At 42.8% G+C, this 14,351-nt stretch overlaps 1 protein-coding gene across 9 annotated transcripts in view; it reads left to right on the forward strand.

Annotated features, from left to right (window-relative positions):
• The window catches only part of dennd1a (DENN/MADD domain containing 1A), a 147,529-nt gene that overhangs the window by 14,535 nt on the left and 118,643 nt on the right, over positions 1-14,351 (forward strand). For 5 of the 9 annotated variants that reach the window (XM_049738645.2, XM_049738649.2, XM_049738650.2 and 2 more), the window contains exons 2-3: positions 7,632-7,784; positions 9,026-9,090. The exons of 2 other annotated variants lie outside the window; for them this stretch is intronic. In XM_049738645.2, the coding sequence (XP_049594602.1) occupies positions 7,729-7,784; positions 9,026-9,090 (121 nt within the window). In that variant the 5' untranslated portion in view covers positions 7,632-7,728. Of the gene's footprint in view, positions 1-7,631; positions 7,785-9,025; positions 9,091-9,513; positions 9,609-14,351 lie in introns of all 9 variants that reach the window. 2 more of the 9 variants (XM_049738651.2, XM_049738648.2) reach the window with 2 other exon arrangements.

Here is a 14,351-nt window from a genome sequence, read left to right on the forward strand (position 1 = left end):
ATAGTTATTTGAATAACTGTTAATGTTACATCAGGCCCGTTCTCAGCTCCTCCTTTGTGTTTATGTCTCGTTAGCATACCGTATCGTTTAGCCTGTTGTTGCTGGTTCACGTATGTTCTTGGTGTCGCCGTTGGCTCTCGATCGTCGCTCTTCGGGCACAAAGTATGGCAGCGGACCAAGAGGTTTGTACGGCTTCGTGCACCAACTGCACCCTTCTCTTAGAGAGGTTGTCTCTGCTAGAGGGACGTGTCCGCCAGTTAGAGCAGAATAGTGCGATAACAGTAGTTGTGGCGGACACAGAACACAACTGGTCCTCCTTCTGGGACCGCCCTGACCTGCTGAGGAAGGACGGCCTTCACCCTAACCGTGAAGGCGCCTTCACTCTTTCTAGGAATATAGATTACTGTTTGAGCCACTCATGACAGGTCACTTTAGAGCAGGCCAGGGCACAGGTGATTGGACCACATGTGAGGACGGGTTTGGAGTCTGTTAAGTTAAAGTTAACTAGCACTAGGCTAGACTTTCAGCATACACATAGCTCCTCGTGTAGACTAGAGCGTGACAGTTTGAATAGTGCTACAGTACACATAAACACACTTTCTACTGGGGTAGTAGACAAATCCAATCACTCCTTCCCGACCGGTCTTGCTGATGAAACGGTGCCTGTTTTAGATAACTTTACATGTGTAACAAATATTCACCATCAAATTCCCACGGTCGTTTCACCCCACCGCGCTAATAAACTTTTGAGAGGTGATGTTAGGCCTAGAGAACACAATTTTACTCGCATCCCGTTAAAAAATCCTTCGATAGATACGCACCCTGATCGACCGATTACACTTAAACTCGGTTTTATGAATATTAGATCGCTTCATACGAAAGCAGTTCTCGTTAATGACCTTATCACGGAACATAATCTAAACGTTTTCGGTCTTTGCGAGACCTGGTTAAAACCTAATGAACTGCTGCCACTTAACGAGGCCTCAACTCCAAATTTTGTGAGCCCGCATGTGGCGCGTCCTCGAAAAAAGGGTGGGGGTGTCGCCCTCATCTCAAATTCTGAGCTTAGATTTAGGCCTCGCTCAATTCACGTATTGAAAACATTTGAAGTTCTCATTGTGCGATCCACTGCTTTACCGTCATTCTATCTTGCTGTTGTTTACCGTCCACCTGGGGCTTACTCTGGCTTCCTGGATGAGTTTTCAGAATTTGTGGCTGATCTAGTGACAAATGCAGATAATATAGTTATCATGGGTGATTTCAACATCCACATGAATTCACCGTCAGAACCACTGACTTCGGCATTTCAGACTGTAATCGATACGTTTGGTTTTACGCAAGCCGTACAGGCAGCAACGCATAAGAATGGAAATACCTTAGATCTGGTATTATCCCGGGGACTAGCAACCTCAAATATAGCAGTACTGCCATACACTACTGTTTTGTCTGATCATTTCTTAATAAAATTTGAAATTTTAGTTCCTTGTCAAAGACAAGAGAGCAATCAGAATTATAGCAGCCGTAATTTTAACTCCATGACTGCAACTGCGCTATCTGAGTAACTGTCGCCGGCAACCGCCATGTTTCCCGCATACAGCGGCTCTATTGATAATCTTACAAATGAATTTAATGCGACATTATTAAAAGCCATCGACTCTGTGGCGCCGCTACGTCTGAAAACTCGCCGTAGATGGCCAACTCCGTGGTTCACAGATGAAACACGTACGCTTAAACAATTATGTAGAAAACATGAGCGCAGATGGCGTTTAACCAAACTTGAGGTTTTTCATCAGGCAATGGAAGGACAGCCTCCTGAAATATAAAGATGCGCTTATCTTAGCAATTATTCTCGTTATTTTCCGCAAGTCATTTATATCAATAAAAACAATCCTAAATACCTATTTGATACAGTGGCAACGCTTACTCTGCGCCAGCCGACCCCCAATAGCTCCTTCCACTCAGCTGACGAGTTTATGAAATTTTTTGTTCAAAAGATTGAGTCCATTAGGGACGAGATCAAGAATACCATTCCAATTGCTCCGCCGGTTACTAGCGCTGGGGATCATGCAATAACCCTCTCAAATTTTAAAAGCGTGTCCCTTGAAATGCTTACAAAATTGGTTAGTGTGGCTAAACAAACAACTTGTTTACTCGACCCGCTTCCAGCCAAACTACTTAAAGAATTATTTCCAATTTTAGGATTGTCTGTCTTAAATATAATCAATCTGTCTGTTTCCTCTGGGATAGTGTCAACAGCCTTTAAAACCGCTATTATTAAACCGCTACTTAAGCGAGCAAATCTTGACCCGGACTGTCTCAGTAATTATAGGCCAGTTTCAAACCTCCCATTCATAGCAAAACTTCTTGAAAAAGTAGTAGCGCAGCAGCTTATTGATTACATGGTCGCTAATAATCGATATGACTCTTTTCAGTCTGGTTTTAGAGCTAATCATTCCACAGAGACAGCACTTGCTAAAGTGACTAATGATCTCCTCATAGCTATGGATTCAAATATGTCGTCTGTATTGTTACTACTCGATCTTAGCGCTGCCTTTGACACTGTAGACTTCGATATTTTATTAGGGCGTCTTAAAATTTGTGTTGGTATCGCAGGGTCAGCACTAAGCTGGTTCTATTCCTATCTATCAGACAGGACTCACCGAGTGGTCCATGGCAATACGTCCTCTGAGCTCTATAATGTTACGTGTGGTGTCCCGCAGGGATCGGTACTCGGACCGATTTTATTTAATATTTCTATGATTCCGCTTGGGGACATAATACGTAAATATAATACGAGTTTTCAATGCTACGCGGATGACACCCAATTATATATGCCGTTATCGATGACAGATCCGCGGGACTGTTGTAATCTCGAGGCGTGCCTTGCGGGGATCAAGCAATGGATGTCTCTCAACTTCCTTCGTCTTAACCCAGATAAAACTGAGATGTTGATAATTGGTCCTACTCGTTATCAACACTTATTTAAGGAAACCACTATAACTATAGATAACCGTACTATCACTCAGAGTGATACTGTAACTAATCTCGGGGTAATATTTGACCAAACGCTCTCCTTTCAAAAACACATTAAGAATATAACCAGAATTGCGTTTTTTCACCTTCGTAATATTGCTAAGATTCGTCCGATCCTCTCGACCGGGGATGCGGAAACTATTATACATGCCTTCGTCACGTCGCGCCTGGACTACTGTAATGTATTATTCTCTGGTCTTCCTAAGTCCAGTATCAAAAGTCTACAGTTAGTACAAAATGCCGCTGCGAGGCTGCTCTCACGGTCAAGAAAATTTGATCACATTACCCCAATATTAGCCAACTTACATTGGCTCCCGGTCCATTTAAGATGTGACTTCAAGGTTCTTCTACTAACCTATAAATCACTGCATGGCTTAGCGCCTTCATATCTCGTCGATCTAGTCGTTCCTTATGTTCCGTCTCGTAACCTTCGTTCGTAAAACGCTAGTCTTTTAGTTACACCGAGGGCCAAGAAAATGTCTGCAGGTACTAGAGCATTCTCTATTCGGGCTCCAGAGCTTTGGAATGCCCTAACAATGGATATTAGAACTACTACCTCAGTAGAAACATTTAAGACACGTTTAAAGACACATTTCTATGAGATGGCCTTTAACTAACTTGTAGTGGCTGATTCGGCCGGAGTTTGTTTTGTTCTCTCTGCCCGCCCCCTCCCTGGCTGGGGAGGGGGTTAGGTGGCGCAAAAGCTGATAGCGGCTAGCTGGATTCTCGGGGACCAATTCAAGATGAAGAAACTGCAGCCTCCTTGAAGACACTGCCAGGACAATCGAGGGCACCTCCGACATCCATTTTTTCATTGATTTTCATAATATTACACATATTACTTGTGCCCTCTCTGCATCCATTACAACCTGGTGATCCTGAAAGGGGGATCCTTCCATCTGTGGTCCCTTCTCAAGGTTTCTCATTTTCCCCTGGCAGGGGTTTTGAGTTTTTCCTTGCCCTTTTGGGAGCTTAAGATCAGGGGATGCTTTGAGAATAATTGTCAATTTTTGGCTATGTGAAGCCCTTTGAGACTGTTTGTGATTTAGGGCTATACAAATAAACTTGACTTGACTTGACTTGGATTTTGTCAAATAAATTTCCCCCAAAATGCGACTTAAATTCCGATTCAACTTGTATATCTTTTTTTCCTCTTTATTGTGCATTTTATGGCTGGTGCGACTTGTACTCCGAAGCGACTATTAGTCCAAAAAATACGGTACATTGTTTTGGGTCATTTTCCCTTTAATGACTGCATTTCCCCAGTAGATAGAGAAAAACCAGCCCGCACATTTACTCCCGGAAGCCGCGTCAGAAATTGCGGTGCTCACTCAAAAGTGCGTGTATGTACTCAGTAGTACAAACCCGGCGCACTCCGCGCTCTATTTCTATCTGTGCCGAATTTCGAATGTAGGCTGTGACATTAGCATTCTCAAAATTCTTTCAGATACAGTTTTACACCAAAGCCACCCACAAACCTTCCCCTGGAATCCTTCAATCAAAATGAGTGGCCCAAGGAAAAGAAAGGTGGACCCTGTGTTTAAAAAAGAGTTGACAACTAAATATTTTTTCGCTGAAGTCCGATCAATGCCAGTTTGTCTGATATGCCAAGAAACGGTTGCAAGGAGTGGCTGGATTTGGTCCACAATTTGGGAAGCGCGCTATCCGCGCCTCACAGCCATAGCGAATCACCTGTTATCCAATTTACTCTTTTGCGTGCTCGTTTTATTTCTTCAGTTTTAGGAAAAGGCTAAGACATCGAAACAAAATTTAGACTTACACAGGTTGGTTGAGTTCAATCACAATTCTTGTTAAGAAAACTCTGTTACCATGCTCAAGAGCAGAAAGTCTCCATTCAGAAAAGGCAATGTTCAAGGTTTTTTGGTAGGCTTATATTCAGTTGCACATGCCAGTGTGGGCCGAGTTTGATGGGTGATGAGCCAGGGGGTGTGGCAAGTTCGCAGGAGAGTTTGATTCCATGGGAGTGGATGCTGGATCAGTGAGAGCTTGTTCCGTGGGGGTGGGTGCTGATTATGGGCGATTCGGTGGGGGCTGTTGTTTTCTATCCCGTCTTTCGGCCTTGGCGATCACCTTTGGCCGGGTTCTTGGTTGTTTTCCTCCTGCCGCTCTTCCTCTGGCACCTCTACTGGTTTTATCTCCAAGTGTGCTTCCTGTAAACTATTCTTGCACATACATCCACTTTGCCCACTGTCACTCACCGCCCATTCATCATTCTTTCAATTTTGTCATTTTGTACGGAATTATGTGAACTTTTGGCTGTGACATCATCAATTTGTTAATGTTTCCTGACTATGCAAAGTTCTTACTCACCACTTACCATGCATTTGTTTTTGTTCTTTTGACACTATCTTTTGACAGATACTATCTTTTCATTGTAAGGCAAATCATTTCCCTCTATCCAGAACGTTCAGTAGTAATCCAAAACTGAAGTCTAGCATTAATCAAAACATAAGATATAATCAAGTACTGAACATTTTTAAACGACTTTGGCAGTGTCCGTGATTTAGAAAAGCATCAAGCATGCATTAAAAAGTTCCTTAAGGGTCATTAAGCTACTCAGGCAATATATAAAAAAACATTTGTTATTTCAAAGTGCACAGAAATACATATCAGATCATAAAGTTATAAAAACCTTTGTCATTACCACCTATAAAAAATGTCTAGTTATGTCAGCTTTATTGATTTGGTGTGTAGGTATAATTATATGCATAAAATGTTTCTTTTATTGATTTAATATGTGAATATACTTGTCTGCTTATGTACTTTATTCAATGAGGTTTGAGCATATCTGGTTTTGTAGCTAGGCAGGACTTTTTGTATTTCAACCCCATTTCTTCACTACCTACCTACCTACCTACCTACCTACCTACCTACCTACCTACCTACCTACCTACCTACCTACCTACCTACCTACCTACCTACCTACCTACCTACCTACCTACCTACCTACCTACCTACCTACCTACCTACCTACCTACCTACCTACCTACCTACCTACCTACCTACCTACCTACCTACCTACCTACCTACCTACCTACCTACCTACCTACCTACCTACCTACCTACCTACCTACCTACCTACCTACATAAATAAATAAAATATTGTCAATGCGAACTTTAACTTGCTCGGGTGGTCGGATTTTGTTTTGTGTGACAGCTTGTTCCTTTTCTGTCGGTCTTTTGCGCTTTCTTGCAATAATGGACCGATCCCCTGTCCCATCTTGAGTCTTTGTACAGTTCCAACAGCTTTCAAATGACATTTCTGCTGAATGTGAGGCTTGAGGTACTCCAACTTCCATTCCTTCCATATTTTTCCCTCTGTAAATTCGCCCGCCACTTGGCTTCACTCCATGTTTTGCAGATGAGACCTTTCTCATTCGCAAAAATCTCACCCAGTTTTAACGTTTCCTCTTGTACTTGCACCTCCCTGAAGGCCATTTACACCTCCCATCTCGCCCGCAAGGCAACCACGATTGCGAGTGATGTGAGTCACCCAGCTCACTCTTTGTTTGACCTTCTGCCCTCTGGGAAGAGGTACAGGAGCCTGCGCTCCCGCACCACCAGGCTCGCCAACGGCTTCTTTCTCCAGGCTGTTAGGACCCTGAACTCGCTGCCCCCTTCTGCGTAGCGTGTGGCGCTGTTGCGCTATTTTCTGGAATGTCTGCTGTACGCTCACTTGCTCCTTTTTTGCTCCTCTTATTTATTTATTTGTTGTGTTATTTATTCATTATTTATTCAGCACGATGTTGTCTACTTGTTTACTTGATTGTCTATTGTGGGCCATGTCTTGTCACCGTGGGATAGCGGGGAACGGAATTTCGGTTTCTTTGTGTGTCTTTGGCATGTGGAGAAATTGACAATAAAGCTGACTTTGACTTTGACTTTGACACACTCCGACAGCCATTCAATCTTACAAGAACTGCCGCATCTCTTATTTATTTTGGCTTGGCGAGTGGATGTGTTGCTGCTCATTCGTTTCACCATGATTAGCTAATTTACCATTTGCATCGCTTGACTCCGCCGCACTGTCGTTAGCTAGCTAACCTGCGCTGCACGGATGGGCAGGACTCATGTTCAGGCACTGTCAATCCTATTGTTAGGGTTTTTCAAATTATCCTTATCGTATGATTATGTTGGAATGCAACCGGTAATAAATAACCTACCTTGTCTTATCCTACACAAGGTCGTAAAACATCCCCTGATATGTTTTGACTAGAGCACAAGGGCTTCCTATTCAGTCTACTCTTACCCCCACTCTTTCTCTTAATAAATATGTCCTTGCAGTTGGGAGAGTCCCAGACTTCATTCCTTCAACGGGTGAGCTCTCCACCTGCAGGTGTCTAAAAGGACTTACTTGTCTCCCGTGTGGTTCTTGCAAAATAAGTTGGAGTGAGCGAATCTCTAACACCTATGATTGGCTATATGGCATAAGTGAACCATATCATATCATTGGCTGGACACCTGTCAATTCCTGAAAGCACAGAAAGAAAATAATTTGTCCACTTAATTAGATGAGATTACGTCTAACATTAGATATTAATCAATCAGTTTATGCAGATTTGTTTTTGTGTGCGCAGTGTTGCGTGTTGTGCGGGATGTCCGATGTTGAGCCAGGAACAACAAAGATGTGGAGTATAGAGTTGGTTCTTTATTGGCAACATCTTGGGTTATTTAATGGCGGGCAATGCACGAGGCACGGCAGCAGATGAAACAACAGCTTCCTTCTCCAGGTCAGCTTCTTTTATACTGCCCGGAAAGGTGGGAACTTGGCACATGACCATTTGGTACAGGAGTGTGGGGGGGCGTCACGCCCCTGTGTGTGTGTGTGCCTATTTGTTTGTGTTCATACAGTTGTGTGTTGTATTTGTGTTCTGATTGAGCAGTTATATGTTTACATAAACTAATAAAGAGAATCGTACAGATATGAGCATCAAAACGTACATGAGATTGTCAAACCTAACAGAACATGTACACATTGCTGTTGCGCTCTCTTCAGCAGCATGGAGTTTCTTGTGCGCAGAGACTGCGCAATCAATGCGCAATTGCGCAGCTGCTCAGCTTAGAGGGAACACTGCTCGTAAGCATGTCTCTGTCTATGTCGTTTTGGAGGGTCCTAATGCTGTTTTATTGCACAAACCATAGTATTTATTTATCAATGGCGGCGGAGGTACATACTCAACGTGTTACGTGAATTCCTCTGATTGGTTTACCGTCCCGATCTGTGTAAAACATAATGTCCTCTGATTGGTTCATCGGGTCTACATTTTACACCTGTTTATTACGTCTCTGTGTGGCGGAAGCCACACAAAACAACTTTACAGATTTGCACAAATGGTAATAAACCTATTTATTTATCAATGGCGGCAGAGGTACATACTTTGCACAAACTATAGTACGTATTTATTCACCAATGGCGGCGGAGGTATGTACTCCTCTACATGGTACGTCTAGTCTAGTTTTTTTTCTTTTTTTGCCCTGATCTAAGTAAACCATAATGTCCTCTGATTGGTACATCGGTTCTTCATATTTCGCCTCTATATTACGGAAGCCCCACAAAACAACTTTACAGATTTTGGAATTTGGTCCACACAAAAGGCGCACCTCATTAAAAGGCACACCTTCGTTTTTTGAGAAAATTAAAGACCTTTAAGTGCGCCTTATGGTGCGGGAAATACCGTAGCCAAAACTAGACGAGTGTTTTTAATCTGGCCAGCAACTACAACATACTACAAGTTAAACCATTTTGAATAACCCCTCTCCCCAAACGCACGCACGTGCGCACACGCACACGCGCACACACGCACACACACATACACACACACACACACACAGACACACACACACAAATTCCGTAGGTAGAATAGAATAGCAGTAATGTGACAAAAATTTGTTTGACACCCTTGTCTGTTTGGATTTGTGTTAAGGCCAAAAATATGCCTATAGCATTTTTATAGGCTTTTTTCTTTTCTAGGGAAAGTCCAGGATGTGCCTTTGAGGTATATGTGGAAGTTGTTCACCCAGGCACACAAAGCTCAGGTAAGTTTCTTACAATTCTTTATAGCTGCAAGAGCAACCTTTTTGACCAACATTTGACAATTCTCTGTGACTGGCTCTGTGAGTGGCTGGCGACCAGTTTGAGGTGTAGTCTGCCTTTTGCCCGACGTCAGCTGGGATAGGCTCTGCACACACATTTGCCTGTTCTGTGAGGTTTTGATGAATCAGAGGTATGGTCCATCGCCTCATACCGTTGTCTGCGAATTGCTTGCTGGACTACCTTTGCGCCGGTTCATTGACCCCGTGGAGGCTTTTTTTGGTGTGTATTGGACATTGTGGAGGGGCTATGTGGCGGACCTCTCATCTATGTTATTTAGGCCTCTCACCAGCTGCCTGCAATTAGTTATTTTTCCCTTTATTTCAGAGTTTTGTCTTGTTGATTTGATGACTTGTATCTTGTTGCAGTTATTGGCTTTCTTTGATGGTGCCGTTGTGAGTTGGCAGCTTTTTCTTGGAGCCTATTAAGTTTGTGCCCAGGTCATCTACAGTATCTCACCAAAGTGAGTACACCCCTCTCATTTCTGCAATGTTTTAATTGTATCTTGTCATGGGACAACACTGAAGAAATGACACTTTGAGACAATGTTAAGTACCGTATTTTCCGCACTATTAGGCGCACTTAAAAACTTAAAATTTACTCAAAAAAAACACAGTGCGCCTTATAATGCAGAGCGCCTTATATATGGATCAATTGATGAATTTGTTGGTCCATACTGGTTATACACAGCGTTCTGCCAAATTGTTTCAGTACGTTTTTGTACAACTAGTAAATTACAAGGTCGCATCGCTTCCCAGCATTACGGCAACCGTGCTCAGGGGGCGTCACTGAATAGCTGAAGTACCCACGAGGCTATTTCATGTAAAAATAGGATTCTCCGTTAATGTTTCAAGTAAATTTGCGGATCGATATGGAAGGGAAACATGGGTAAGCAGTACCAATGTGTTAGATCGAACTTCAGTCAGTTCCGATCATTTTATAGGAGATAGTTTGAGAAACGCGATTGTTTACAGGGGGCTGCCACGACACTTTGCTGAGGCTCATGGGAGTCTGTGAGCCTCTGAGGCTCATGGGAGTTTGCGGGTGGCTAATGCTATAATGATAGCTGCTATAGGCACGAGGCGCTTTCATTTCAAATAGGCTGCTCCGTTAATGTTTCAAGTAAATTTACGGATTGATATGGAAGGGAAACATAAGCAGTACCAATGTGTTAGATCGAACTTTAGTCAGTTCCGATCATTTTATAGGAGCTACTTTGAGAAACGCGATTGTTTACAGGGGGCTGCCACGACACTTTGCTGAGGCTCATGGGAGTCTGTGAGCTGAGGCTCATGGGAGTTTGCGGGTGGCTAATGCTATAATGATAGCTGCTATAGGCACGAGGCGCTTTCATTTCAAATAGGCTGCTCCGTTAATGTTTCAAGTAAATTTACGGATTGATATGGAAGGGAAACATAAGCAGTACCAATGTGTTAGATCGAACTTTCGTCAGTTCCGATCTTTTTATAGGAGATAGGTTGAGAAACGCGATTGTTTACAGAGGGCTCATTGGTTATTGGCTAGTGGATGCATACCGCAGCCCTAGTCAACCTCAGTTTGTTGCAGTATAGCTTCTATTTTATGCGCTTTTTAATCCGGTGGGCCCTATATATAAAATAATTTCTAAAATAAAAAATTCAGTGAGGGTTTGCCTAATAATCCAGTGCGCCTTATGGTGCGAAAAATACGGTAGTCACTATAGAGCTTGGATAGCAAAGTAAATTTGTTACTTCAAAGTACCGTAAATTTCGGACCAAGTCGTGACTTTTTTCTCAAATTTTGAACCCTGCGGTTTATAGTCCGGTGCGTCTTATATGGCAGTGGTCCCCAAACGTTTTTGCGTCACGGACCGGTTACGTGTCAGAAATATTTTCGCGGATTGGCCTTTATATAAATAAATAATACATTTATATGAATAAATAATACATTTATAATAAATATATGAATACGATGAAATAAAATGATACGACTGGCATGAAAACAAGTACAAACGACATAAAAATAAAACTCACCATTACGTTGAATAAATGGGAGCACTGAGCTTGTTTCTCAAACGATCCGGTTTCATCTAGGCATAATCGGAGACAATGACACCCGAAGTGGTTAAGGTTTGTCTTTTAATGCAGGATGCTTTGTCTCCTTGTGCCGAAGCATTTTTGAAGGCTTCATTGCCTCGTTAGCTAGCCTGTTGCCACATATTATGCAGAGTGGGCTTTGCGCGTCAGAGTCACCTGTGGCGATAAATCCATATTTTAAGTAGGACTCCAGTAAATTTCTTTTAACAGAAGGTTTGAAAAACTATTATGGCTTTTACGCACGCCCGGTCCTACTCTACAGAGCTCTCTTTCACCTCCGTGGATGGAAGTCGGGGGCCGGCGCTCGGCTGGGTGGACGTCCGGGGACGGTGGATGGGGGTCGGACATGGCTTTTGCGCACGCCCTGTCCTATTCTATGGAGCTCTCTTCCACCTCCGTGGCTGGAAGTGCCACCTCCGGGGTTGGAAGTCAATGCCGCCACACACCTGGAAGTCCACGCCGGTGCTTGTGGCTGGATGGCGGTGAACTATTTATGTTATAGTTATTTGATATATTTTATTTCGTGTAGCAACTTGTACAGTGGAGCCTCGGTTTTCGAACGTCCCGGTTCTCAAACAAATCGGTATTCGAACAAAAACGAGATTTTTTTTGCTTCCGATGTCGGACGAAATTCGGTTGTCGAACCTCGCGAGATGAGCCAACTGACTCCGTTCGTTATTACGTTCTCGTTACTCAGAGGATTGCATCAACTCTCATCATGCCTCCAAAGGAAGCAAGTGGGAGCAGTAAAATCACAAAGACGCTCCTAAAACAATGCGACACTGAGCGCCCGGTGCGCTGCGGTTGCGCGATCGGACCAAATTAAGCTCCCTGCACACTGAGTTCAACTTAAATTTTGGAAAGTACATTAGGACTTTAGAAATATTTTCTAAATTTTAGCGACCGCTCTGTCACAATAATGCGACCAGCGCGGTGCAGTTGCGCGGTCGGCGGCGCGCTACGGTTGCACGATCGGCGGTGCGCGATCGGCGGTGCGCTGCAGTTGCGCGATTGGACGAAAATGTGCAAATGAAAAAATGCTTAAAAAGGCATTTTTTTTTTGCTTGGAACGGATTAATTATTTTCCATTGTTTGTAATGGGAAGATATGATTCGGAATTCGAACGATTCACTGCTTGGACAGCTTTCTGGAACGGATTGTGTTAGAAAACCGAGGCTCCACTGTATATGTTGTTATCGTTACAGTTCAGTAGTTGTTGGGTCGTTGAAGTCTTGTTTTGTTAAATAAAGAGCCGTTTATCAAACCCACGTCTTTCCTTGTACTTTGTTAACGCTACAATATAGTTATATACTAGATCCATGGAATAACGACGAGGCTGACGTCAGGGCGCACGCGCGGCGTTGTTGACAAAGGATGAGGAATTTGATCAATTTAATGATTTGGAGTAACAGATGGTTTGATATTATTGCTTATATAATAATTATTTTATATATAATTTACATATCGTTATATGGGCCTGTGGAATACTTTGAAGTGCAAGCGCTGACAGCGGCGCGCACCCGGCTGGCATTGTCGACTTAAAGGACGATCGATGGATTTAATGATTTGGAGTGACACAGATAGTTTGATAACATTATTGCTTATATAATAGTTATTTGATATATAATTCATATATCGTTATATGGGCCTGTGGAATATTTTGAAGTGCAACCGCCGTCAGTGGCATGCACCCGGGCGGCATTGTTGACATAAAGGACAATCGATGGGTCTAATGAATTGGAGTGACACAGATGGTTTTATAAACGTCTTATTTATGTAATAGTTATTTGAATAAGTCTGAATGTTACGTCAGGCCCGTTCTCAGCTCTTCGTTTGTGTTTATGTCACGTTAGCATACCTATCGTTTATCCCAGAGGTGGGCAAACTTTTTGACTTGCGGGCCGAATTGGGTTCTAAATTTTGACCGTGGGGCCGAACCAGGAGCAGATGGATGTAGTGTTTGTGTGAAGTAATATAAACGACCTGTAAAGGTCATTGCATAAAAGGTTTGGGCCTTTAGTAGGTAGTAAAGCATGGATATTCAAAAAAAGTTTTTTGAAAACAAATGCATTTATTAACAGCATTAAAAAAAAAAAACATCCCTAAAAAACTGCTATCAGTGATTCTCATAAAATACGACACTGTTATTATGAATAACAGTCTCCATCACTTCAGTGCCTGCAGGTCAGATTAATGAAAGATGTTTATCTTATGAGATCACATCAAACGGCAAACATTCTGACCAAATATATCATCTTGAAGAATCGGTGAAAGCATACATCCAAATAAAGTAATCAAAACGGCAACACGGTAAGGGGTATCTGAAAATCAGAGCAGAGTTTTAACTCACAAACACCTGGTAACAGAGGTGAGGAAACGGGAAACACTTCTTTAAAGTAAACCTTAAGAACTTTACAGGTTAATATTAGTCACAAACAGGTGGTGCATCAATGTCCTTGAGCATCCTGCATTGTTTGAAAATGAGAATTGTCGCTAGTTTCAATCCCTGCTATTTGTACAGATCATATTCAAAATGCATTTTTTTACAACAAACTTGAAAGCCTCCCCTTCATTTTCAGTGGGAACAGTGTTGTTGGTCTCCCTTTTTTTGCTAGTGTGTTATAGTCTGGAGTAAAATTTGTTGTGGCAATTCTTAGGAGAGATCCGAGGTGTTGGTCCGTTTACCTAGATCTGTGACGGGTTGATGTTGATGTTCATGTGGCTGAACGTCACGTCGCGTACGTCGAGCCAAATTGGCCACTCTTTTTAAACACTCGGCACTCAGTGTCCACCTTGCTTTTCCTTGGGCGACTCATTTTAATGGAAGGATTCCAGGGCAAGGTTTGTGGGTGGCTTTAGCGTAAAACTGTATCCGAAAGCTCGGCGCGCAAATTACAAGAATGCTGTCGTCATAGCCCACGCTCTAAATTCGGCACTGATACAAATAAGCGCGAGTGTGCCATTTCCGTACTACTGAGTACGTACACGCACTTGTGAGTGCGCACCGAGCTTTCTGACCCGGCTTCCGGTAGTAAATGCGCAGGCGAGTGGTTCCCCATCTACTGGGGAAACGCAGTCATTGCAGGCAAAATGACCCCAAAAAAATGTTTAATAATACAATTTATTTAGGG

The sequence above is a fragment of the Syngnathus scovelli genome, chromosome 13 (assembly GCF_024217435.2).
Source record: "Syngnathus scovelli strain Florida chromosome 13, RoL_Ssco_1.2, whole genome shotgun sequence".
In the NCBI taxonomy this organism is placed as follows: Eukaryota; Metazoa; Chordata; class Actinopteri; order Syngnathiformes; family Syngnathidae; genus Syngnathus; species Syngnathus scovelli.